General features: G+C 38.5%; 1 protein-coding gene across 1 annotated transcript in view; it reads right to left on the bottom strand.

Annotated features, from left to right (window-relative positions):
• BNC2 (basonuclin 2) overlaps positions 1-14,912 on the bottom strand; it is a 349,761-nt gene extending 334,849 nt beyond the window's left edge. The window contains exon 1 of the mRNA XM_054810588.1: positions 14,782-14,912. Coding sequence (XP_054666563.1) covers positions 14,782-14,784 — 3 coding nt within the window. The 5' untranslated portion in view covers positions 14,785-14,912. The remainder of the gene's footprint in view (positions 1-14,781) is intronic.
• Between the last annotated feature and the right edge of the window lie 11,372 nt (positions 14,913-26,284).

Genomic DNA, 26,284 nt, shown 5'->3' on the forward strand with positions numbered 1-26,284 from the left:
AAAATACCCACCCTCTAACTTAAAAAGTTCTCACACCAAATGATTTTTAAAGGTATGAGCATATTCAGCTGAAACACCCTTCATAAGCTGGAGAGAAAAATATATTGCCCTGCAGCACCAAAACGGGCTATATTACAAATTAAGAAAAAAAAAAAACAAAACAAACCAAACAAAAAAACCCCTCAATCCTTTGAATGGTTTCTTTTCTTTTTGTGAGAGAGTGTAATTCTTCCCTAAAGACTACATTATGACAAAACATTTACATAAATCAAAGAAGATTTCTTTAATGACTCTGGGCATGGGATCTTAAATCTGGGATGAAACACCGAATTCTATCAATTCTAAAATAAATTAGGCAAGGATTATACAAGTAGTACTTATCTTGGCATTAGAAAAAAAAAGAACATTAGTGTCAAAGACATATCATCAACATGCCTTCAACCAATAGCCCCTGGAAGGGCCTTTAGGACAAAATTCAGAATAAGCGAACTCAGAGTAGCTCTATAAGATATCTAGTTTCTAAACGTTTTCATTTAAGAAACCAACAAGACACCAAATGACATATAATGGTCCATAGGATTAACCTTATGGATGTCTTGTTTCATTCTACAAAAAGAGTTAGATTTCAACTAGTTTAAATAAACTTTCTCAGATGTTTGAAAGTGTCTCCTTGCTCTGACATCTTCCCTACAAAGAAGTACTTCTAATGTCATTTTTTCAACAGGAAGTCACGTGATCAGTTTTCTGTAACAGGAAACACAGAACCTGTCTCTGTAAACGAAATTCCAAGTACATAAATTTGTGTGGTGGCTGTCTTGGAAGATACACCCTAAGTTAAATAATAAGCTTTTCCAGGCTGAAATTCACAAAGCTAATAATTGCATAAGACACAGTAGGGTTTTTTTAGAGTTTTCTAGTGTTTGGAAAACAGCTTACATATTCTTAATACACAAACAAAACAGATACTCCAATTTTGGTACCTATCCTATAAAAGGTAACAGCATAACTTCTTTAATTTCATACTCTTAGACAGAATTGAAACAAAAAATATACACTGCCTTTCCAAAATGAGTAAAGCAATGCTACCTCCATCAGCTTAGCTAACATTACTTAGAGAGATGATGTAGCACTGTTGGCAGAAATATTTCTTCTGTCAGCATATACCATGTCCCATCTAGACAAAACCTGACAATAACCCTCTTTTTCCTCCTTCAGATACTTAACAGAAAACATGGCCCTTGCTGAATACTTGGAAAGAGTGTGCCTGTGATGTCACACACTATGTTTGTATGAGGGAAGAAATAAAATTTTCAAAGACAGGGCTTCCCATGAAGAACACACAGCACCAGATGCCTATTCCTTTTAAGCTGAAAGAGTTAAGTGTTTGTTTGTTGATTACAACTGGGCTAACATGGCACTTAAAATTAAACCATTTAAGTCTTCCTTTAACATCACTCCAGAAGCAGTCTGCTTAACAACCTGCATAGTAGCTGGGTGGGCCACATTCAGCATTAGTTCATTTCACAAACATAGCAGGAAGAAAAATAACCTAATCTTGGGGAAGAAAGAAACAAAGTTGACAGCATCTGAATACAACTCAGAAATATCAACCTGTGTTAGCCTTGTCTAAATTGTGCCTGGCTCGGAAACTAAACCACAATTTCTCTCAGTCTCACAAACACAATACATTTAGGAGACTAGCTTCACCTAACAAGAAGGGAAGACTTCATCTTGCATACTTTGTGGGCATTGATCCTGCATGCAAAACGCACTGGTGCATTTCAAGTGCTGTAAATAAGTAATAGTGTAATGCTAGTACAAATAAATACAAAGATACTACAATTCAGTGCACTCCAGAGTTACAATCCACCTCAGAACAACAAATAATCATATAGAGCTCTACATGTGCAATGCACTGATCAACCAGATCAAGTTTATCCATACATTTTGGTCTATTTAAGACAGACTTGTGTTTTGAGAATATTACAGTATACCATAGGATTACATTATTACCCAAATTTCCATCCTTCACAATAAACATATGACTACATGCCACAGATGATAACAGTATGCTGACCACACCTTTACTGATATGTATTCAGTTGTGGGGTTTTTTAACTCTGCAACTAACACTTACAATAAAATTCCCCCCCTCTTTTAGTTCTTACAAGTTGCTACTCTAGAAGGATGACTGGACTTCTTTTCCAGACAATGTTTTTTCCTCAGTTCTGTGAGGTTTTGGATAACTATCATGGTGACTCAGATACTGTTCATGGAGTGGCTGTCTTTAGCATAAGACATTAAAAAACGCTCTTGAATATATGCTATGATTCAAGTTAACATAACCCCTACAGAGCAAAGTGTTAATACCACTGCTGTACTATTTTCCAGCTATAGTAATTACAACTGGACATTAAGCTCATGAAAGCCAATGGCAAAACACCCATGGACTATTAGTAAACAACTACACAAAGAAGTAAACATCAGGTGATCAGGATGCAGACTCACAGTGAATCAATTAGCTTGCAGAACACGTCATGTAGCTTTGCCAGCATTGAAAGTAAAGTAAACTACATATGATCAGGATAGTGCAAATTAGTTGACAAGCTGTAAATTCCTACTAAAGGTTACCTTGCAGTAACAGTCTTTGGTAGGTACACTCATAAGAATCAGGAACTTAAAAAGTCAAAAGATTTTTTTGAAGTCAGTGTGAGATCTGGTACTGACTGCTTTGATGAGAGAGGATCTGTTCCATCAGCTAATTCTAAATAAACTGCAAATGAAATTTGTTCACTCCATCCTGAACTGCTAAGTAACATGACTTAAGTAAAAGTAAAAGAAGTTATATCTGCTAAGTAACATGACTTAATTTCAACTGAGCTTCCATTAACCTTTACATAATTTATGAACTTTTTCTATGCTTTTCCCACCCTGTCACCACATTTTGCCAACACCTGATATTTCCCATTATTTTATGAGTAGCCTCAGTTATAAACAGTTATTTTCCCAAGACTGTCTTACTAGGAACAGCAGGTTCCTAAAATCTTCACAATCCTAAATCTTTTTCACACTAAATACAGAGACACTTTTTATAACATAACAATAACTAACTAAGTGTGCACATTGTGAAAACATTCCCATGATAATATAATCAAAATATACTTCAATGTACATTATAACAGCAATAGAACCCAAGATAAATGGATTGAAGATCCTCTTTTGCAAGTCAATGAAATGCCAGACCATTTTTGGTCATTCTTCTTTTATAATTGTCCTGGTTTCATCTGGGATAAAGTTGATTTTCTTTCTAGCAGCGGGTATAACGCTGTGTTTTGGATTTAGGATGAGAATAATGTTGATGGTTTTAGTTGTTGCTCAGCAGTCAAGGACTTTTCAGCTTCTCACGCTGCCCTGCCAACAAGAAGGCGGGGAGGCACCCAAGAAGCTGGGAGGGGACACAGCCAGGACAGCTGACCCAAACTGGCCAACGGGATATTCCATACCATACGATGTCATGCTCGGTATACAACTAAGAGGAGTTAACCAGGAGGCGGTGCATCTCAGAAACTATCTGAGCATTGGTTCCAGGTGGTGAGCAATTGTGCTGTGCATCACTTGTTTTATATATTACTATTATCGTTGTAGTTGTTGTTGTTATTATTATTACTACTGCTGCTGCTGCTGCTGCTACTGCTACTACTACTACTACTAGTAGTACGATTATCTTCTTTTTCTGTCTTACTAAACTGTCTCTACCTCAACCCACGAGTTTTACCTTTTTCTTTTTCATTCTCTCCCCCATCCCACTGTGGGGGTGGGGGGAGTGAGTGAACAGCTGTGTGGTTGTTTTAGCTGCCCAAACCACAACAAGTATGTATGACAAAAGGCATAGCGTGGTACTTTTCATGCAATATTGTCATCATGAATGGAAGTCACCAGGCTTCTTAAAGGAGAGGAGATCCCTAATTTAGGAGAAAAATGCAGGATTTGTTCTACAAATCCAATCCTACACTGCTTTTCCAGGGACAATATCCACAAGAGCTGGCATGGTCATCTTTAGTTCCCAGAATTAGAGAGATATCAGACACTTGGCTGTTAGCAGGTCTCATTATCATTACTGTAATATATTTATAAGACATAAGTTCACAATACTGGCTTTGGTTTAAGTAATGCTTATGGGAATAAGATAACAATATATTTCTCAAAGGAAACACAGCGGATTGTAGGACAATGTTGAGAAAGAGGCTTTATAATATACAGAATAGATAAGAAAGCTGAAGAACAACGAAGATAAAATAAGAAATACAAAACTCCAAACAGAAACCAGTATTTCCTAAAATGTTCTCCTAAGATTAAAGGGAGGTACAATATTTGGTTTCCCTTCTAGCAGTGCATTAATTTTCACAGACAGCTCTTAGGATTGATCTATGTCTTACATTTACTCAAGAACCAAAACTGCCCCAAAAGCCTTCCTGGTAACAAAAAAGTCTGTCCAGAAAAACCTTTTTTTATATATATAAATATTTTTTAAAATGCATTTATATGTATGCATGTATGTATGTACTATGTGTGTACTCTGTGTTTAGGTATGTGTATATTATATTTGTATGTTGATACATTTATAAAGACACACATGTGGTGTATGTATATTCCATAATATATTCTATATATGCATACATACCCACCCAACACAAACACAGAGGAAAGCTGCAGCAGAATTTCTGAAAGTTTTTTTTCTTCTACTACATCTGTAGTTCATCTTTCCGTACATGCCACTGATACATTTTTTAAAAAGCACATTAAATTAAAATCATTCTTGCAATATGTAAAACAAACAAAAAACCTCAACAAAACATGCATGTTTTGCTTGTTACAAGGCTAAATTTGTGTTCCTTTGTTATAAACTTATCACCACAAGAGCAGAATCAATCCTGAAAACCAATTATATTTAAAACTGAAGTCTGAAGGTGAATAGTTGCATCATGTCACATCCTTGAGGCTTAAATCCATGACGGTGAGGACAAGAGTAGTTCTCTTGACTTCACCGCTCAGCGAGTTTCTCTCTTGCAACTATTCAGTCTACTGTGATTAGATTCTTCATGGGTCTGGCAACAACTGTATGAGAAGAGTGATTTTTTTTGACCCTCAGTGTTTGACAGTGGGAAGACAGTAACTGCTTGTATGTCCCACGGGTTTATCCAACATGCCTACAAATTCTCCGTATAGCCCAGTAACTTCCAAATGCTGCATAGAACTCACACATTATGCAAAACACATCCTACCACAGTGCCCACACCTGTGAACCATTTCATAGGAAAAGGGCTATGAAATTCCACACACAAGTAACGTGACAGACAGGAAAGGTGTGCAGAGTAGGGAAGAAGCAAGCCTCTTACCCTGCTGCTATGGTGACTAGAGTCATAACCTGTTCAAGCTCTTTCAACATTATACTATTAGCCTCACCCACCTCCTTCCCTGCTGTCACCAGCATCACAGAGACTTCTTCCTCTTATCTTTAATCAAAAGACTACTACTAGAGTATTCATGAAAACTGTCAATTAGCAGGAGATAACAAAGAGCTTCTTGCCACTTTCTGATCCCCAAGCCAAACCATGAAGAACCAAGTAGCTCACTCCCATCCTTGCTGCCCTTATACTGCCAACAGCATTCCAAAAAGCAACAAAAAGGGATGCATACGTGCATCTTCTCTGAGTGTCCACTCAGCAATTGAAGAACTTCTTGCTTATGGAATAATCATTTGATATAATAAATCATTTAACTATACTAGCTGATAAATGAGATTCACTGCTGATATGCAAGTTATATGTGGAATAGAGGAAATAGAGAAGATTGCAACTTACATTCCAAAGGCAAAAGTTAAAAAAGAGGCACAGTTTAGGTAAAGGAGTAGAAACCTTTAAATCACACATCACTTATCTGCTATTGCTTCCTGTTCCTACTTAACTTTCCTGTTGTCTTACTCTGTGAACTATATCAGCTTAGATTTAAATCCCTTAAAAGCCTTTAGTTACATAACATACGCAATTTCATGCATTGCTTTTTAAAATTTGCACCAAAGTGTGGAGAAAATCTTAATGCCAGTTTGTGTACTGAAGAACATAAATTCCTCAGCCTCTTCACATTGCTTATATAATCACTTAGCCAACTGGCTTGTACTGTCATTTATTTTGATCAGGCGTATTGTCTGGGACATCAGAAACAAGGTATCTTCAAAAGCCAACTCAAAATACAGCTGCTAACTGAAATAAGGTCATGGCCTAGCACAGAAGAAAGATGTTAAGTTTTTGCTATTACTTAAGTAATATTTGCTAATTTTTACTAATTCTTAGCATCTTCAGCAGAACAGCAAAAGATTTTCCATGATGCTTTCTAGGATTCTGTGCCGAATCTCATTCTGGAAAATTAAGTATTATCAGTAGGCTTTCAGAAACATATTATTGGCATCAGATCAGTCTAAAAGTACTGCCCAACTGTATTGTAGACTATAAATTAATGTATTTAATAATAACTGTTCAAACATACAGAAGGGTTATATGCCCATTTGAGTGGTACTAGGAACATATGGGTAACTTCACAGTGAGGTGAATCCCAAAACCCTTCTTCAATAAAACTGGCACACTGCCACAACAAAGCCAATGGAGTTAGACTAGTAAGAGTCTATCAAAACAACTACAAAGGTAATTACTTCGCAATGAAAATTGGCATGTATCAACAATAGAGGGGAAAAAAAAATGCTTTCAGGCAAATATTTCCTTTAGTTAAAAAATGGCACTAATCAGGCTTTCCAAATTAATTTACCTTAAATTTATTATACCCGAATTCAATTTCAAAGTAGTTTCATTGCAAAAATCACCAGGCTAGTTGCACTAAAGAGAAATGGTTCATCATGCTGAGCACATCTTTCTAAATGTCAAATGCTACATTTCAACAGGAAAATTTATTTGATTCCTAACTGGCCCTTTCATCTTTGATTTGGAAACCATGTAGTAAGTTTTAGATTCATCAAAGCTAATATCAGTCTGGTAATGAAAGGATGTTTTAAACTAAGTAGGCACTACTACATTTGTTCCCGCTCATGTCTGAAGATTTTGTTCCATTTAAATATTTGTCTAATTCAAATCTCAAAATGTAACAGCTTCTCTTTTAATTTGAGGAAAGTGGAATTCAGTATCAGTGTTACAAATGTTTCGAGTGTTTAAACTAGAAAAATAAAAAGATTATTTTTGCTGAATTTTCTCTCAAACACTATTTTCTTTGGAGGCACTTGTTCCCACAATCAACTACTATATTGCCGGTCACTTTGGCTTCGATGTTCTGAACCAAACCAAAAAGTGCAGCCATATCTGACTTCTTTCATATCAGAAATGTAAAAAGAAACTAAAAAGCCCAGAATTCCTATTAATAAATGATGACCATTCACACTTTTTGAAGACGTCAATCTAAACAGTGTATGTAAAACAAAGAAGTAAGAATTTTCCTGTAGCCCACTAGATTTATCATCTTTAAAATCCTCTTAGTGTGCCATATGGAAAGTGCAAAGGAGTTGAGATTTTGTTCAAGAGTTTCACATAGCTTTAACTTCACTGATTTCAGTGGCTTTGCTCCCACTTTCAATCTTGCTATGAATAGGACCAACATTAGATCCTTATGCTTTACATAGAACTAAGGAGAATTATTAAATTATAATTTGATTATAAATCTATAGGTCTGATTTTTTTTTTTTACCAAAATATCCTTATGAAAGTCATATGAAGTTATGTATCACATTGCTATAATACTACTGATAAAAACGTAATTAAGATGCATTCTTAAAGGTCAACTATAGAGAGGTCAGGAATAAGAAAGTATTTTTTTACGATTGTAAAAACTGAGTTCAGAGTTCAGTTGGATTTGGTTAATAAGGTAGGTAAGATGGGCATCACAGAAACTTCAGAAGCAAAAAGCATGTGATTATTGCACTGGACTAAATGGAAATGTGCCTCATCAGAATAAGGAAGCACTGTCGTAAGTAATAATTTTGTCTCTCTGGGTGGCAAATGTAGAAGAAACTACTTAGATGCACCTAGATATTCTCAGTCAAATTTATGCCTCAGACAATTCTGTGTCAATGCTTTTACAACATCAAGAGTAAACTTGAAGCTTTGCTAACAGGAATATTTTAAAATACATTGTAATTCATATTTGTAGAATTTCTTTGAAGTAATTTGGAAGATTTGCAGGTTTTGATCCTAAACCAAGTAAATAGAAGAAATAGTCATAAAGTGTATTACTGAGGACTACTTATCCTGACAGCTTAAAGAAGGAAAAGCAACACATTTCTTAGTCATAGAAAACATTTTTCCCTTGTAAATGCACTTAAAGGAAACTAACATGATTGACAAGTACCTCACGAGCAAACCTTGGCAACACTTAATGCAAGTCCATCTCTTCAGTGTTTTAAGCAAAATTCCTTCACAACTGTTTGTCTTTGCAATAACTCCTACAAAGCTCATTAGTGCCAGCCTTGGTTTATCCCCCATGTCATGCATTTATCCCTGGGATGCATTATCAACATGTGGCACATGTCCTTGACATGCACAGAAGAGTTGCACCCCAGGATAGCAGCATGCATGACAATAGTGTTGACTCTTACTCCTTTATGGTTGCTGGGATGTAACCGAGAAATCTAATAACTGTGACAGTAGGCCTTTAGGTTTTTCCTTGCCTTTCCAGACAGTGAAGCTGCACAGACACTAATGAAAGGTTAAATGAATAGGAATAGCTGACAAGAGGTACAATAAAGAAGGGACTTGGTAATCCACAGACACTGAGCAGAGATCCTTGGCTCAAGCAGAGAAAGGACAGCACATCGTCGAGTCACAATATTTAAAACAGCTTGCTATACACAGAGGCTTTTGTGTCTGGGTACATGTCTGGCTTTGGAAGAGAAAAAAGATACTGAAAAGAAATTTCAGCATGGGGTACTTTGGCAAATGTCAGGTCACAAAAAGGGAAAAATGTTTTTTGTTTGCTGTTACATCTTTGTATTCAACATTAAAAAGCATTGACTAAAAGCACAAATCACAGGTTTCAAAATTATACATATTTGACAAATATGATAAAGTTGCAACACTAATTCAGTGTGATTCCAGCTGACACCATGATGGGTGTTGTACATACACTCAGCTTCATTTACAGCTGATAACAGTTCATAATATGCTTTGCATACTATCTAAAACTTTCCCCGTAGCTGAAGAATTCTAACAAGCCTAGCTTCCTAAGTTTTATACGCAGCAGAAATGCAGACATAACCAATTGTAATACACTGCAAAAACATAGCTAAACTTCCAGACAGTGCACCAGACTATGGCGACTTAAAAACTTTTTAGTGGTTAGCTTATGGCATTTTGATTTCTTTTGGCTTGTGACTTACAAATCAGCATTCTGTTTTTCAAAATCAAAAAATAATTGCAATGCTCGGCATTTTTTGAAACTTCTCTAGCTTTTTATAATTTTCTACAAATCTGATTCAAGTATATAGTAGAACATGTTAACTCCATGAAAAAAAAAATATTAAAAAGAAACAGAAACAACTCTCTAAAGTAACAAATCAGAAACAAATCTGACACTGTTATCTGAATTTGTGAGGGTTTTACATAAAGTATTTCAAGAGAGAAGTACTGAAATAGATGCTGCAGATTAAAATAATTCTTTCTTAAAAATCTTGATTTACCTAGAATAAGAAAAAATGTATTTGGACATATATCTGGAGTATAAAATGCACATCTTTACATGTGGTGAGAGTACTATGGAAACATTCTAAAATGAGAGAACCTTTTTGAACAACCACATTAAATTACAGCAGAACTAAGTGCACTAAGATTCCAATAATCAACAAATAAAGGTTTTTACTAGCATAGCACATAATAAGCACTGCTACTGTGTGAGAGATAAAGGAGACAAATCTGGTAGTTTATCTTACTGGATTATATCATTTACTTAAAAGGTAAATAAGTTTGTCCAAAGTAATACTTATAAAAGCTGCCATATAACTATTAAGCAGCAATTATGATCAATGCGTTTTTAGAACAAATATGTCAGAATTGAGGTGGGATGAAACTGACACAGAATACAAGTTTTAAACAGATGCTTTTTATTAAGCCATGTTAAATGCTATTCCTCTAAATTAAGTACAAATTCCAGGCTAGATTAGGAAATGATACACATTTCCAAAATGACAGATATACTCTATTTATTTTTTATTTTGTGAGGGACTTTTTGTATCTCCAGACATGCACATTTTTTCCTAACACATACTAATAGTGGAGATTAAATCAAATTAAATCATTAAATCAAAAGCCCTGTGCAAACTGCAGACTGAAAGTCAGGAGTCTCTTCATGCAGTGAAGAAAAGACTTCGAGTTCTGGTGACAGTGCCCAATGTGCAAAAGGAAAAGGGACACTGCCAGAAACTCCCACCTTTGAGGGGAAAAAAATATGAATTTTGTTTTTGCATAAAATCCAATGTGTTACTTGGACTTGTTTTAATGTAATTACTTTGCTCTTGGTCATTTCTTTTTTGCTTGAAATTGACAAGATCTGCAGTCAGCCGCAAATCCTAGCGACATACATGTATATGTAACATATAATAAAGCCACCTCAAAGCCTAAATTCTAAGTCTTTGGCTCTGGAAAAAAGTTAGTAATCAGCCCTTCCCTATTCAGAATATTTTTCCCCTTTTTCTTACCTATGGGGTATCTAGTAAAATCACAAAGCTCCCTCTAGCTCTGCAAAGGAGCTTAACTGACCAATGATCCTTTACAGTTCCTTCCCATTTTCAAAAGCAATACTGAGAGAGAGCGAGAGCTGTATTTCACTTACATAATAAGTGTTCTTGTTTTCATTCAGCAGTATTTTCTATTCTACAGCTTGAAAGGACATAGATAATATGTGGGAACATCTGCTATGAAATACAGAAGTTAAATACTACTTATTATTGTGCAGCATACTAAAGACACTCTTAATCATTTCCAACCTACACTTCATTTACCAAATTCTAGTTTGAAATCTGACATTGTTTGACAACTGAGCTATGTATGTATTGAAATACACGCATACACACACACACACAAACACACCTCCATTCTACTTTCCAATTATTAAGTGAAAAAATAATGTAAAATAGTATGATAGATAATACCATAGCCCCATTTTAGAACCCAGTTTTTAAGTGCAGTGTCTTAGTTCAAAACCAATTTGTTTGTATACACTGGTTTTCCAGAAAACCAGTAATACCAGGGGTAATTTGCTGACTGTATTTTCACCTACCATAATATTTACACATACCGTTCCTAATGGCTTTTATTGTTTAATCTCCACTGCATTTCAGTATTGGATACTATGGAATTACAGTTATTTAGCAGGCTATAAATAATGCAGTTGGCATGTGCAATTGATATTTAAAATGTCTTACGACAACTGTAAAAGCCTCATTACAGACTAGCAAATCATTTCTAACAAGCAAGTTCAACTGACAAATACCAAAGCAAACCTGTAGTCTATGCTGCAAGCATGTTTGTTTTATTTAAACGATACACATTTAATGCAGTGTGCAATGGACCATCCATACAGACTATAAACAAGAAAGAAATCAAACTTCTAAAGTAATACGACTATTGTGAAGTTTTCTAAAATAAACTAAAATAAAACTAAAAAAAAAAAAAGGAAAACTGAGTAACAACACAAAGAATAGCTTACTTTCCCCTCCCCCTTTTACGAGGTAGTGTTCAATTTCTTCTCTTCTGAACAGCTGTATTATCCAACTTAAGTTGCTCTGCTAATTTCAGTCCCACAAGGACTAACTTGGAAGGCAAAAAAGTACTAGAAAAGATCAATTTGCTGGGAAAGATCAAATGAGAAAACTGTGGGGACAGCACCAGGTCAGAGTGTGAAGAACTAAGCAGACCTGTTCTTCATTAACTTAAGCTCTCTTGGGACGTCACACACTACCTGTCCATGGGCTTATTGAACCGCCTAACCCTCGTCTCTGTACCATTCTTCTGGGCCCAAGTGAATCATATCCTGCTGCTGACAAGTTAGCAGGGGACTGCGGCTGCAACATGAAAGTACTTTTCTTTCTTGTCTAAATCAGGCAGATTTTTGAAAAGACGACACAGCACTGACTCGTGACATGGCAAGATGAAATGAGAGGTCTGGGCTGGTCTTCGAGCTGTGCAGATAAAAGTAATCAAATGACACTCCTGGAATGCAAATTGGCATTCTTGACTGCAGCAATTGCACAACCATGAAACATCTCTGACAGCAAGCAAGATTAGGACAAAATGTTATGTAAAGCACTGAACTCAAAAACTCGCTAGAAAATTCAAACTGTAACACTTACATTTTAATATAGCAATAGTCATGTCTGCTTTTGTCTCTTCCTTTACTTTGTTTAATGTAATCACATACCCGTCTTTCACAAATACCTCAATAATAAAAATGCAATGTGATGAAAGACATAAATCCGCTCAGTTTTTTCCCCTAAAATGTCACAGTGTTGTATTTTTACAAAATAATGTGCCAGGGCAGGGTTTTTCTGTTACGTGTGTGAGATGTGTGCTTAAAGAACACTTTCACAAGCCCAAGTCTGAAAAGGAGTTTCAAACTGTGCTCATAACAAATTAGTTTATAATTTACATTTATTTTTTCCTGCACCTGGATCAGGTAAAGATGGATTACTTGAAATATTTAGTGAGTAAATTTTAAAATTCATGTGCTTTAGGAATTTAAAACAGAACACACATAGACCTAGATGGTTCATTAATACTGGACAGCTTAAAATGAAACTACAGTATATCAGACAGCTCATATGCCCTATTAAATTTCAGATTAAAAATTCCTGCAGTTTTTAAGGGCAAGGAAAGTTCCACATACTTTTACAGGGACTTGGTATTCTTGTGCAGATCTGCTGATCAGGCTTATTAAATATTACTGTCTGAAATGAACTCAGTAATTAAACTATGAACATTTGTACTCTGAAACTATGACAAAAATGCTACCCCATTTTAAAATTTGTCTATGAAGATGGGTTATAATATAGAGGGGAAATGGAAGATAATGAGAAATAAAAGCCTGCTTCCACTAAAAAATATTTCAGCAACTGCTATGAATGGCTAACATACAGGTTAGGAAAAGAAATATGTAATATCCTGCTTTGATTTCTTACTTAAAAATAGCTTCAAACCATTTTAACTGTCGGCCAGACACACACACAAAAAGACACTCATTGCCACTTTAATCCTGGGTACACCGGATTATTACATGATGTCTTTTGTGCATCAATTTTACAACAGCTTGACTCTAGGGTAAATGGGAGCCATCATAAATCGCTTGCTGCTTTCAAAACCACTTTAATTTCTGTCAGCGTTACTGTAACCACAGTCCTGGGCACATGCTGCTTTTTTCCCCTCCTTTTTTTTTATTTTTTTTTATTATTATTGTTGCCTACATTTGACAGTTGCATCTCCTACACTCCCATTGTGGCTTTGATCACTGAAATAAGACATGTCATGTTAGGGAGAGAAGGGAAAAATACAAACCCTCCATCTCAAGGTCTCCATTCATACAGACTTACACTGTATCTATAGATTGAGTGCTGTATATACATACATACATGTATATACACATATATGTGTGTGTGCGTGCACATATGTATCCTGAAGGCACACAAGGCAGATATATAACGTCCCTGGAGTGAGGTGACAAAAGCTGACTGAAAGCAAGGCAGTGGTCAAACAGCGATTGAAATATACTACTTCATTGAATACAGGCTGATCAATGTTCATCATCAAGTCAGGTCAGTCCACTTGTTAATATGAACAGTTATCATTATGCATGTTAAGTTTAGTCATGGCTCTAAATGTGCTTGTTATTTGCAGCTATTTAACCTATCCTCGCATCACAACCCAGACAAATGGACTTCAGTCAAATGAGGTCCTCAGTCATTTCAATTTTTAATGTTTAAATTAAGAGGTCATGAAAGCCCAAGCCCTGCTTTGCAAAACCCCTGCTTTAAAGGAGACGTGCATTTCCACAGCACATGAAATTAGCAGCAAAAACTTGCTCAAAGTTGTTTTTTTGGGGGGTCCCCTCTCCCTTTTACAGTTAGGGCATCAGCATAACTCTGCAAGTTCTTCTAACAGTGACTGACTGGAGAGGTGCAAACTGCAAGCACATGCACGACAAAAAGAGTTACAGAGAGAAGGTGGATTTACACTTCTGTCTCTCTGCCTCAGGCGTTGTTTCACACGCAAACACACAGCTCCTTCTCCTGCTCTCTTTACATTGTGTGCAAACCTTACTAATTTCCGAGCAGAAGGTGGTGTCCAAAAAACATCAGACCACCGTATGTCCGATTGAACCCCAGCCCACCTTCACTCTCCCTCCCTCCATATGCACACTTTTTTTTTTTTACACCAGCCCCTCATCTTTAGTGGAGGGAGGAGGCGGTAAAAAGCATGTGGCCATCCCATTTCAACCCCCCAAACTCACTTAAAGTTTAGCACAGCCTCTTAGTCATTTTTTCCCCCAATCCACGCAGCACAAGGCTGATTTATTTATTTATTATCCTCCTCCTTCGCCTTGCCCGGCTGCTTTTTTATTTGAAGGCTGAAACACACCGGATAGCGAGCAGGGCTGCTTGTGTTACTGCACAATTTATTAATCAAATCAAACCAAAGTAAAGGCTAGAATGAAAACGAAAGGCTGCTGGAAACTTCTTACCATCTCTGCATGCTGGTTGTCAAGTGCACCCCCTGTCTCTCGATCTCCTCTCAGCGGCAGTGCCTGCACCCTTCCTTTTGCCTCTCGACTCTCAGCGCCTCTCTCTCTCTCTTTGCCCCTCTCTCTCCGTCTCTCCTTCTCCCCCCGCCCCGCTCTCCTCTCTCTCTCACCCTCACACCTTCAGGTGATTTGAACTAAAAACCAGAGATTTAAAAACCAAAAATACCCCCCCGCAAAAAAAAAAAAAAAAAAAAAAGCCGCAGCAGTAGCGAGTCTTTCTCCCCCCGCCCTCTCTCTCTGACTCTTCCAAAACTTCAGCCCCCAAAGTTCAGCCCGAGCAGCAGAAAGAAAGAAAGAGAAAGAGCTTTCAGCGGAGAGCTGGAAGTGATGGGAGGAGGGACCCAGGTTCGGGTCAGAGCCTCCACAGGTTGGTTTGTTGTTGTTGGGTTGTTTGGCTAGGGAAGGGGAGGCTGCGGGGGAAAGGCTGCGAGCGGGTCCGAGAGGGCAGCGTTGCTTCCTCGGCACCCCACGCTCTCGGGCAAGGGCGCCAGACAGGCAGAGGGAAGGGGAAAGAGTTGGGGGGGCGGGGGCGAAAAAGTACCCCCCTCTGCCTCGTACCTCCCCCCCCCCCAAACTTTCTGTGCCAGGCGGGGGCTGCGGCTGAGGCCGCCCGCGCCCAGCTGTCAAAAACGCCCAGCGGCGGCCGCCAACTTTGTGGTGAGGGCGGCCGGCGGCGCCGCGCGGGGCTTGCCGCCCCTCTCTGCCTCCCTCTTTCCTCTTTCCCCTTCCCGCTCCTCTGCCTGGTTCCTCCTCGCAGCGGCGGCGGTCTCTCCCGCTGCTTTTCCTCTTCCTTATCAGCTCCAGGCGCCGCTGGAGCGAGCGAGCGAGCGAGAAGGCGGCAAGGAGAAAGGTGGAGGGAGGGCTGAGAGGGGAGAGACACGGAGGAAAACGAAGCGTAGCCCAGAGGAGGGGGTAAGGAGCCGGAGGAGGAGAGGGGAGAGCGTTAGAAGGGAAGCGAAAAGTTAGGCAGATGAAAAGTTTTTGCTTGTGGTGCCGGTTTCCCGCTTCCCACCCATTGCTCCATCAGCTCCCGGGGCTCTGCTGCGGCGGCTGCTGCTCGATGTGGGATCTGAATAAATTTTTGTGAAAGGGTGGGTTTTTTTCGTTGGGGGGGGGGGGGAGGGAGGCGGGAGGAGGTGAGCCGTCACGGTTGTACGTTTGCAGGGAACAGACAAGAGTCACATCTGTGTGTGACACAGAGCCAAACCGAGAGAAACCCTGCCCCGGCGACGCTGGGGAAACGCAGGCGCTGCGGCCCTCGGCGCCTGGGCGCACAACGGCCGCCGCGCGCGCCCTGAGGGAGCGCGCGCGGGGGGAGGGCCGTTCCGCGCCCTCCCGCGGCCGCACACGTACCGCCCGCCTCGGGGCTCTGCCTGGCGGCCGGGACCGGCGGGTAGGCGTTGCCGTTAGCTGTCGTTTCGCGCCGGCGACCTTTCCGCCCGGGCAGCGCCTCGGCGGGAGAAGGGCTGCGGACCGTCGATCCCCTCTCGGCGCCTTCCCCTGCGAAAGCTTTGCTGACCCCCGTTTGTAGCCGATTTAAAGCGTTCTTCCCGCACGTCTGCCGCTCACGGCGTTGAGCGGGTGGCTGATACCTAATGCGTCGCGTGCGTTGCTTGACAAAAGGAAGATGACAGAGGGCTATCACGCTTTACGTACAGGTACCGATAGCCGAGCCTATCTGGCCATCCCTCGTGTCCCGCCTGTGAAGGCGCTGAAGGTCACTAGTGCTGTCAAAATTGGCCCCCTTCCTCAGGCTCTGTCTAAATACAAGACCAGGGCTGGATCTTTAAAAAGTGAACATTAGGAGAACTTTTCAGGTGATGTGAAATACAAATACTAGGACATTTTGCCTCCTGCTCCCTTCTGGACACTTTGATGACCCAGCAGGCACTTAAAAGACTATTAAGAGGAGATGGGTGAAATGTATGAAATAGCTGCTTGGCATTTCTGACTTTTGCTATATCTACTATGGACTAAAAGCACAGCAAACTCTTTATGTAATGTCCCTGTGAATTACCAAGTTTCCAGGCTTTTTACCAGATTTTGCCATCTGTTATTTGTACATTTCCTATGCCTGTCAGAAGAGGGAAAGGTAAATGATCTACATTAGTAGCAACACTAGTTTTTCACAAAAGCTGATTGGATATATCTCAACATTATCTATGTTTCTGTGGAAATTTCATTCTGTTTTCTGGGTATTCGTCAGATACCTTCATTAGGCAAAATATGTATCAGCTTATGGACAGGATTTGCAGTGTCCACACTTCATCAGGATTAGTTTTGATCCTTGAGCTGTAGAGAGCATTTTTCAGGCTCAGACAATGATTCAAAAGGATTTTGCATTTTTTTTTTTTTTTAGGATTTTGCTTTTCTTTTTTTTACAAGTACCATGACCAACAAAGATTTTGAGTAATTTATGGTCATTCTTTAAATAAATAAATAAATAAATAAATAAATCACAGGACTAATTAAGCCATGATTTGATGCGTTTTCTGTCAAAGGGGAGAGATAAGAAAAACCTAGTTAATTATTTCAGAGTCACGTTTTATCATCCGTAGAAACGCATCTGCCCTTTTGAACCAGTGAAGGGCCAAGAAGTTGCCAAAAAATTGTGTTCACACAGCCCCCTAGTGGTTAAAGCCCTGACGAGTTCATATCCGCGTCTCCTCACATGAAGGAAGGAGGATCCAAGCTAGCTTGAAGCACAATCAAAAATAAAGTGCTTCAACCTTAGCTTGCAAAAGGCATGGTCACCTGCTGGAATAAAGATATGCCATGCCCATTACAAGGCTAATATCTACTATGCAGTTTCACAGAAGTGAATCAAAGGCTATAAACCATTACAGCTTTGTGAAAGAAAAGGCTTCCAGTAGGTAGATAGCCATTCAACTACATTTAAAACTAGTTTTCCTTACTACTTTGGAAAAATGAGGTTTTTTTAACTAGGGCTAGGCACTTGAAGGAGATATTCCTATATGCACTGAACTAGTAGGTTACAGTGATATTAACCTATATCATACACCAAAAATTTTTATCTAAGGTCTGATCTTTCATTTCAAACAAAGAACCTGGTAAGTGTGGCACAATCGTGAATAGCTTCCAGTTACTTTATTTTTAAAGATTGTAAGTAATTTTGTATGAAAACTAATAATGCCTCATGGAGTCATTCCTTTGTTGTCTTGCTTGATATTTAATTCAGCTTTTTTAAACCTCCCTTTTTTTTTCTTCCACCTGTCAATAAGCCACTGGCTTTTGTATTGACAGTATATTACAGCCTCTTGAAAGCTGCTGAGGAGGTAAAATAGCTGGAGGCAAGTTGGCTGTTGGGAATTCTGATTCTTGGGTTGACAGTATGGGATTACAGGATAAACATTGTGGAATAAGACATATCTGCTCAAAGGATCAGCAGCAAAATAGCTAACTGGTGACATTTGAGTATACATCATCATTAGACTTCAGACTGACCAAGCTCCAAGCTTTTCCAAAATTTTGCATCTTTCAGAATCATACTTTCTGTCACATACGCAATAGTATTTTAAATTTGCATTGAGTTCTTGCTTTCAAATTTGCCTACTATGTGGTATATTCTGAGATAATCCTAAGAAGATAGAGCCCTTGTTAAAGTACTATACCATCCACCTGCACAGTGACTTTTGTTTCTTTATATTGCTGCGTTGACTTGTGACATCAGCACACATCAAGGATATTGCAGGAAATGACAACATATCTTTACTTGTAGTGCAATGAACACCTCAAAAGACAGCATATAGACTCAAGCTGTGTCACAGGACTGTCTTATGACTTCTCAAAGTGTGTAATTATCTTAAATCTTGGAGATCGATGTAAGTTTTCAGAGAATAGGAGCAAAGCCTAAACTTTTCCTTGCTTTTTTAGACTAATGATATTTGTTAGTGAGGAGAGCAGTGTCTCTAACAATTTCAGCCTCAAGAGGAATACCTATCCCATACTGCAAATACTTCCTCACTGTAGTTTTCCTTCAAAATCAGTTATAACCACCATAAAAAATTAGTAGTACTCATTGGTCTGAGATTAATTAGCATGAACAAAGCTAGTCATAAAAATATTTTTCTTCACTTTTATTTTGATTTTCCAGATTGGAGCACTGAGATGTTGCAAGTTTGAGATAAGAGTCTGAGTAGGAATTGCAGCTTGAGAGGAATGGATGTATAAGTCATCGAAATTGCGATGTCTCCAGAGTGTGGTATTTCTCTGCTGTCTCGATCTTCCTTCTTATGGAAGAAATTTATGGTTCACTTGAATCTTCTGCCCATTTTGCAAACCTGGAGGTGCAGTCCAGAGGATGTGCCCAACCAACAGAGCAGAGGCGGGACATAAGGCACCAGTAGCCCAAAAGGGGCTATGGCAACATATTAAACTGAAATCCTCCATATTTTGATGGGTTACAAGGTGAACACTTTTTTCCCCTAACACAATTACACTAAAGAATAGTGTAATTGAAATGTAAATGAAAAACCCATTTACCAGTAGAAAGAATCTCCAACAGAGTAATTGTGCCCAGTCCTGAATATAAAATGTATTTTCTGTAATCCACAACTAGTAAAAGTGAAAAGAATCCAACTGAACATACAAATAACCATCAACATTTTAGACCAATACCTTTATGAAGTCCTAATGTGGTTATTAATATTATTTTTTTTCTTTTTTCCTCTTTTTCAACATTTTTATTTGAGTTTTATGCTAGTTAATCTGTCAGATTTTGACATTTTGGGAGAACTTCAACTGTTTTCAAGAATCTAATTAGGAAAGAGTATCTATGCATTTATTATAAAAAAGAGTCTAATGCTTTCCCTGGCGAACTATAATTTCCTGGTATTTTAGAGGAAGAGTTTGAAATTTGACCTGATGTAGGTAGGGTATCAAGGATAGTACTTCTGAAGGAGTTCACCTAAACTTAGCTATGGACCACAGGGACCTAGGCCAAGATGTGAAAAACTAGTGACCAACTGTAAACATTTTGTGTAACGTGAGTTGCCCAGGATTACACAGGAGCTAAGAGACAGGGGTAGAATCTAATTCTCCAGGGTGTGTCTTAACTGCTTCATCTGCTTTAACTGTAGTTCTATCTCTCCCTGTCTCATTCATCACACACCTTAAAACTTCAGCAGTAGATTAAGCAGGAGACTGAAGAAAGAAGCTTCATTCATAATACAGACACTCATTTTCATTTAGAGAACATCACCCATTCTGTGTACTTGATACAGACAGATCTTGCAGGGAGAAAACAGTACATGATCATATAATTTCAGATATTGCGTACTCAGCACACAAAATAGCTGAATTAAGGTTGTGTAGACACTCATAATGATAACATTTCTTAACTTTTGACCATAGAACTTTCTAACCTCTGTTAGCCAACTGACAAAATTCACTATAAAGTTCATGAAAGTATGTCAAATAGTAATAAATATGTTAGTGTTCTGAGTCAAAAGCATTTTTGTCATTTGGGAAGCAAACTTAAGATGGTATGGAATAAGGAGTGGATACTGTCCTGTTTTCAGCTGAGATAATTTTCTTTCTAGTGTCTGGTATAATGCTGTGTTTTGCATTTGGTATGAGAATAATATTGATAACACGCTGATGTTTTCAGTTGTTGCTAGGTAGTTGTTGTGTCTATATGAAGTCAAGGACTTTTCAGCTTCTCATGCCCTGCCAGGTGCGCAAGAAGCTGGGAGAGCACAGCCAGGACAGCTGAGCCAGGCTGGCCAAAGGGACATTCCCCACTGTATAATGTCAGGGTCCATATACAACTGGGGAAGCTAGCTGGGAGGTGGGATCACGGCTCAGAAACAATCTGGGCATCGGGTTGTTTTCTTTTCCTTCCTTACGTGGTAAGCAATTGCATATGTGCATCACTTGGTTTTTTATTATTATTGGTTTTGTTGTTATTATCTTACTTTGTTATCCTATTAAACTGTCTTTATCTCAACGCATGAGTTGTTTTGTTTTCCATTCTCCTCCCTATCCCATTGTGGGGGTAGGGGGGAGGAGAGGGAGTGAGCGGCTGTGTGGTGCTTAGTTAACAGCTGGGGTTAAACCACGACAGCAGCTGATTATGTTTCCTTTGCCTCTTGCACTAAAATACTGAAGGTGATTCGACGTCTTTCCAGCACTTAAATATTTCTAGATCCTCCCAGTCATAATGGTGGCTTCTGGAGATGAAAAAAGGTTGTTTGCAGCATATCCATCTTCTTTTTTTTTTCTGTACTATATCCTCTGTACCCAATCTTTTCTATCTTTTATAGGTTACTACTACACAGTTTGATTTATCCTAAATTTTCCCAAATGCATGAGCAAATGTTCTTAAAGAGAAATGTGCTTCCAGTACTTTATGAACTCAGATGAAAGAATATATATTAAAAGCAATAGGTATAGGTGTTATTTTGTAGTTCTACAACAGCTTTTGTAAGGGACATTAGAAGGTTTTAAACATGAGCAAAGAAACAAAACTGTTCAACCCACTTTAGAGATTAAGAGAATAAGGTGCAGTAAATTTCAGCAACTTGCTTAAGCCAGTAAAGAAAGTAAAAATACATATTTTTGATCTATTTGCTAGTACTATGGTCGTCCTTTCTCCAATAAGAATACACATATTTACATTTAAGAGCTTTCTAGATTGGAGTTTCTTCTTTCTTTGTTGTCACTTCCAATGTCTGTCCATCAAAATTGTTTTCTATAGCTCAGTAATTGCTAGACAGAGACCACACGTAGTGCTCTATATGCATTCTGGAATATGTCTCAGTTTATCTCATATAACACTTGAGGGTATTTTTCCCAAGTGAATCTCAATGTTTTTCAGTTCTCTTAGTGTTTTACCATTTGTTTTCCTTATATTACTCCAGTCAAAAGTGATTGCCTTGGAGAGTTAGTTGTAAGCATGATGGGAAACTCTCTTTTTTTTACTTATCCAGTTCAACTGCTTTAGTCTTGAACTTTAATTTTTGGTAGGATTTTACTTCTGGTGATCCTGGTATTTTTCAATGAGCATTTGTGCACTTAGCTTGCTTTCATAAATGAGTTTTAACACATAAAATGTCCCAGTTACAGCTAGCAGTGATTGGTGGCTCAGTATCTCAAAAGCAACAAAAATGTCAAATGCAATATTGCAGGGCAAGTCACAAAATCTGTCACATCCAGTCTTGAAAGATCACTGCTAAGATTTCTCTACTTTTTGCAGTACAATTTTTTTTGCTATTTACACCTTGCTTAAATGGAGACTTAAAATGGATGTGGCCACCTATCTGAATACAGTACAGAACATTAAAGCAAGCTTTAGTAATGTAGCATAATGATTCCTCATGCATCATAACTTCTTATTCCTTTTTTTACTTCTTTTTTATAATTACTTCAAATATTAAAATACAATGTGATCTTCATGTCAAGAGAAAGAAAAGAAGGCAGAAGAATTGACGGCTTGATACTTGCCTTCTTTCCAAAGACCAACTTTTCGATTATGACCTCTCCTAGCAGAGGATTCTGCTACTCTAACAGGAGATACTTAATACGTCTTGTTTGAATGTGAGCTTGGTTCTGAGCCTCGCATGCAAAGATCTAGTTAGAATGCTGAGTATTTACACTGCTCTTTAGTACAAATACTTTGTTGAGGACATCTGCTAGACTTACCATAGAATCATATGAATCAGTACGGCCTGGGTTGGAAAGGACCTCAAAGACCACCTAGTTCCAACCCCCCTGCTGCGGGCAGGGACACCCTCTACTAGACCACATTGCCCAAAGCCCCATCCAACCTGGCCTTAAACACTTCCAGGGAAGGGGCAGCCACAGCTTCTCTGGGCAACCTGTGCCAGTGCCTCACCACCCTCACAGTGAAGAATTTCTTCCTAACTTTTAATATAAATCGACCCTCCTTCAGCTTAAACCCATTACCCCTTGTCCTATCACTACATGTCCTTGTAAACAGTCCCTCTCCAGCTTTCCTGTAGGCACCTTTTAGGTGCTGGAAGGCTGCTATAAGGTCTCCCTGGAGCCTTCTCTTCTCCAGGTTGAACAATCCCAACTCTTTCACCCTGTCCTCATAGAAGAGGTGCTCCAGCCTTCTGATCATCTTTGTGACCCTCCTCTGGCTCCAACAGCTCCATGTCTCTCCTGTACTGGGGCCCCCAGAGCTGGACGCAGTACTCCAGGTGGGGTCTCACAAAAGCAGAGTAGAGGGGCAGGATCACCTCCCTCGACCTGCTGGTCATGCTTCTTTTGATGCAGCCCTGGATACAGTTGGCTTTCTGGCCTGCAAGTGTGCATTGCTGGTTCATGTTGAACTTCTCATCAACCAAGACCCTCAAGTCCTTCTCCTCAGGGCTGCTCTGAATCCATTCTTTTCTTTCGCACACTGTGGCCAGGTGCAATTGCAAAAAGAAGGTGTAAACTTTGCTATAGGCATTGCTTGAAGACTGAGGAACCTGGAGAAAGTAGGAAATGAAAATATTGTGTCTAAAAACTACTTTCATTTTTAAAGTACTTTTTTTTCCATACACTTCTACCACTGGATCAAAAGCCAAGTACTGTTTGGAATTGACAGTGCTATGCAGATAGAGCTCTGAATTTCCTTTCTGTCCTTTGGCATCACCACTTTCAATTTAATTTTACGGCCAAAGGGTTGGTCTTGGACCTTGGGCCAATCTCTCCAAGTTTATGGATGTCCTAGTTGTATTTTCTGAATTAAAAATGCTAAATTGACCCCACCAGTGTGTGTGTGTGTGTGTATATGAATAAATGAATAAAAGGAATTTTTTCCGTTTGTGTATGGATGGACAAAGTGAATAAGGGAAATAGTGCACTGTTGGCTAAATGGTTATTTTTAAAATCTCAAAATGTTTTAGAGTAAATTCAGAATTCAAATGTGGATCTTTCAGCATTCGTAACTCCTCTAGTTTGTGAGTTTAAATTATGCAGAGCAGGAGAGTCTTTCATTGTATTTGATTTCAAGTATTGAAAAATGTGACTTTCTACAATGAAAGTTAATTTACAAATATGCTTAAAGAGACTCCATAATCCACCCTACCAGTACTGTCACTGAATACCTCTCTCAGAGTGGAGCTAGACATAAGGAGGACAGGGCAATGGCTCTTAACAAGAGACAAAGGAAATTACCATTTGAAGGACTGCAAGAAACTCTTTGTGAAATACTCTCCCAGAAAAGCTGGCTATTCTTAGAATATGGCAGTGAGTCTGTAGCAACTGAGATTCTCTCCACAAAATTATGGTGCATATGGTGAATATTTTAATTTGACCCTCTATTTCTGATTTTTTGGTGCATCTGGAAAGCTTCCATATGCATGTATCCCCTGCTGCATGACTTCTGCAAACAAATAACACTGTGAACAAGCTAAAGACTTATTTACGTTTGATACACAAACGAAAAAGTTGGTAGCACACTGATTGCCTTTGTGATATAGACACCACAATTATAAATGTTTTAGTGCTCAGAAGCATCGAAACAATCATAATAGTTGCTGCAAAAAATAGAAGCCATATAATAAACTGCACCCCCCTCCCCCATCTTGCTCTGAAAAAACAACTTTAAAACCTGTCCCAGTCCAAGGTGGCAACATTGTTCTATAGATCACTGTGATGAAGTCAAGTTTCTTCTGCCAACCTGCAACTGCCAGTTAATGGGTATTGCACTGATAGTAAACTAAATATATTATTACTAAAGAAGAAATGCCACAAGCTGTGAGTTAAGAACTATGACAACTGTTACAAAATCAAGATCTCAGCAGGAATTATTTGGCATCTTCAGTTTGGTGACATGGCTAGCAAATAAAATATTTGAACTTAAAATATCAGCTTTACTACTGAATAATCACAGAATTAGCTGAATCTTCAGATACATATGCCTAGCAGCTACAGCCTTGTGGGTTTTGGTGGTGTGGAAAGTACATGAATCCAAGCTTTATTGTCAGTGCCTCCCATAACATTATTGCTATTTCCTGTTTCAGTCTTTAATAATATAGGGTAGGTTAGCGTTTCAATATGTTTTCTTCTCTTTCCCCCCCCCCCCCCGAAAGTTTAAAGAATGGTTAAAATACAGTCCAAGTCACATTTTTAAAAGGACGCTGTATAGTTATTGTCTGCATTCTTCTAACTCGTTTCACATATTTCTCTTAAAAGACAAAAAGTACTTCCTTGTAATTTCTTCAGCTTCTTCGTGTTCTTATTCCTTTACACACACACGCACGCGCAGTCTTGTATTGCCTAGTGCTTTGTAAGAGATTTTGATAGAATTGAAATCATTACTCTAAAACAGGAGCTAAAATAAATCCTATATATGAAAGGAAGGATGATCTTTAACTGCAGTGCCACATATATGCAGAGGAAAGACACAGACATCTGGTCCTCCATGTATAGTTTTAGGAGGCATTTATTCAGGAAATCTGTTGTAGAATCATACCAATGGATATATTTTTCCAGACTCCAGAGGAAAATGCTACTCATTGGGAGTGCAACCAGCTCAGAATACCTCATTTTGTAAGAAAGGCATCAAAACAGCTACATAATGAGCTACTTCTAGCTCTCAAAATTCTTTACTCTCTGTTCGCATTATTCAAAATAATTTTACTCACTTCTAGCCTTTAAAGCACTTTATAATAATACCATAAAGGCTAGGCCAATAATTTAGGTTCTAAATTTAATCACTGATATCAGGAAAAATAAATTTGTCAAAATATAAAGTAGCAACAGGTTACTGGTTTTGTGCTTTTTAGATGAAAAGCAGGTATTGTGACGGTGAGCAGGAGACACAAACCATTCAGCATCACCACGGCATATGACAAAGAGAGATATGTTACTTTATTTTAAACTGGATCTGTGCAGTCTGTATGTCACCTTGAATTCATGGAATTGCAGTTTTGGATTTGGATGCAATCTCAGGACTGCTAATCTCTTTTGAGACAAGATTAGTATATGTAGAACATCTTTAAGGGATGTTGGTCTAGAATTTCCTAAAAAAATCCCACTATAACCTCCAGTACTTCACTACCTTTAATGTTAGATTTTCCTAATAGCTAAACAAAATATTTTCTCCCTATAAATAGACTGATTCCTTCTTGTCCTATCCTAGACAGACTTCACAGCAGACTTTTGAACACTGGAAGACCTTTATCATGTTCTTTTCAGAATTCCACCTCTCTCATAGACTAAACAATCCCCTTTCCTTCAAGCATTCCTCACAGGTTGTATTTCTGAAAATTATTAGCACTCTTGTTGCTTTTCCCTGAGTACTATTCAACTTACCATAAATGCCAGCAAGTTCCCTGGACTGATTTGCAAATAGTTCTCCAGCTGAAGCTTCACATGTTCCATAGACAATAGAGTAATTACCTCGTGTATTTTATGTACAATGTTTTTTTAATACAGTTCAAAATGGCCTTTGCCTTTTAATGTCATA

Source organism: Grus americana, chromosome Z (assembly GCF_028858705.1).
Source record: "Grus americana isolate bGruAme1 chromosome Z, bGruAme1.mat, whole genome shotgun sequence".
Taxonomy (NCBI): Eukaryota; Metazoa; Chordata; class Aves; order Gruiformes; family Gruidae; genus Grus; species Grus americana.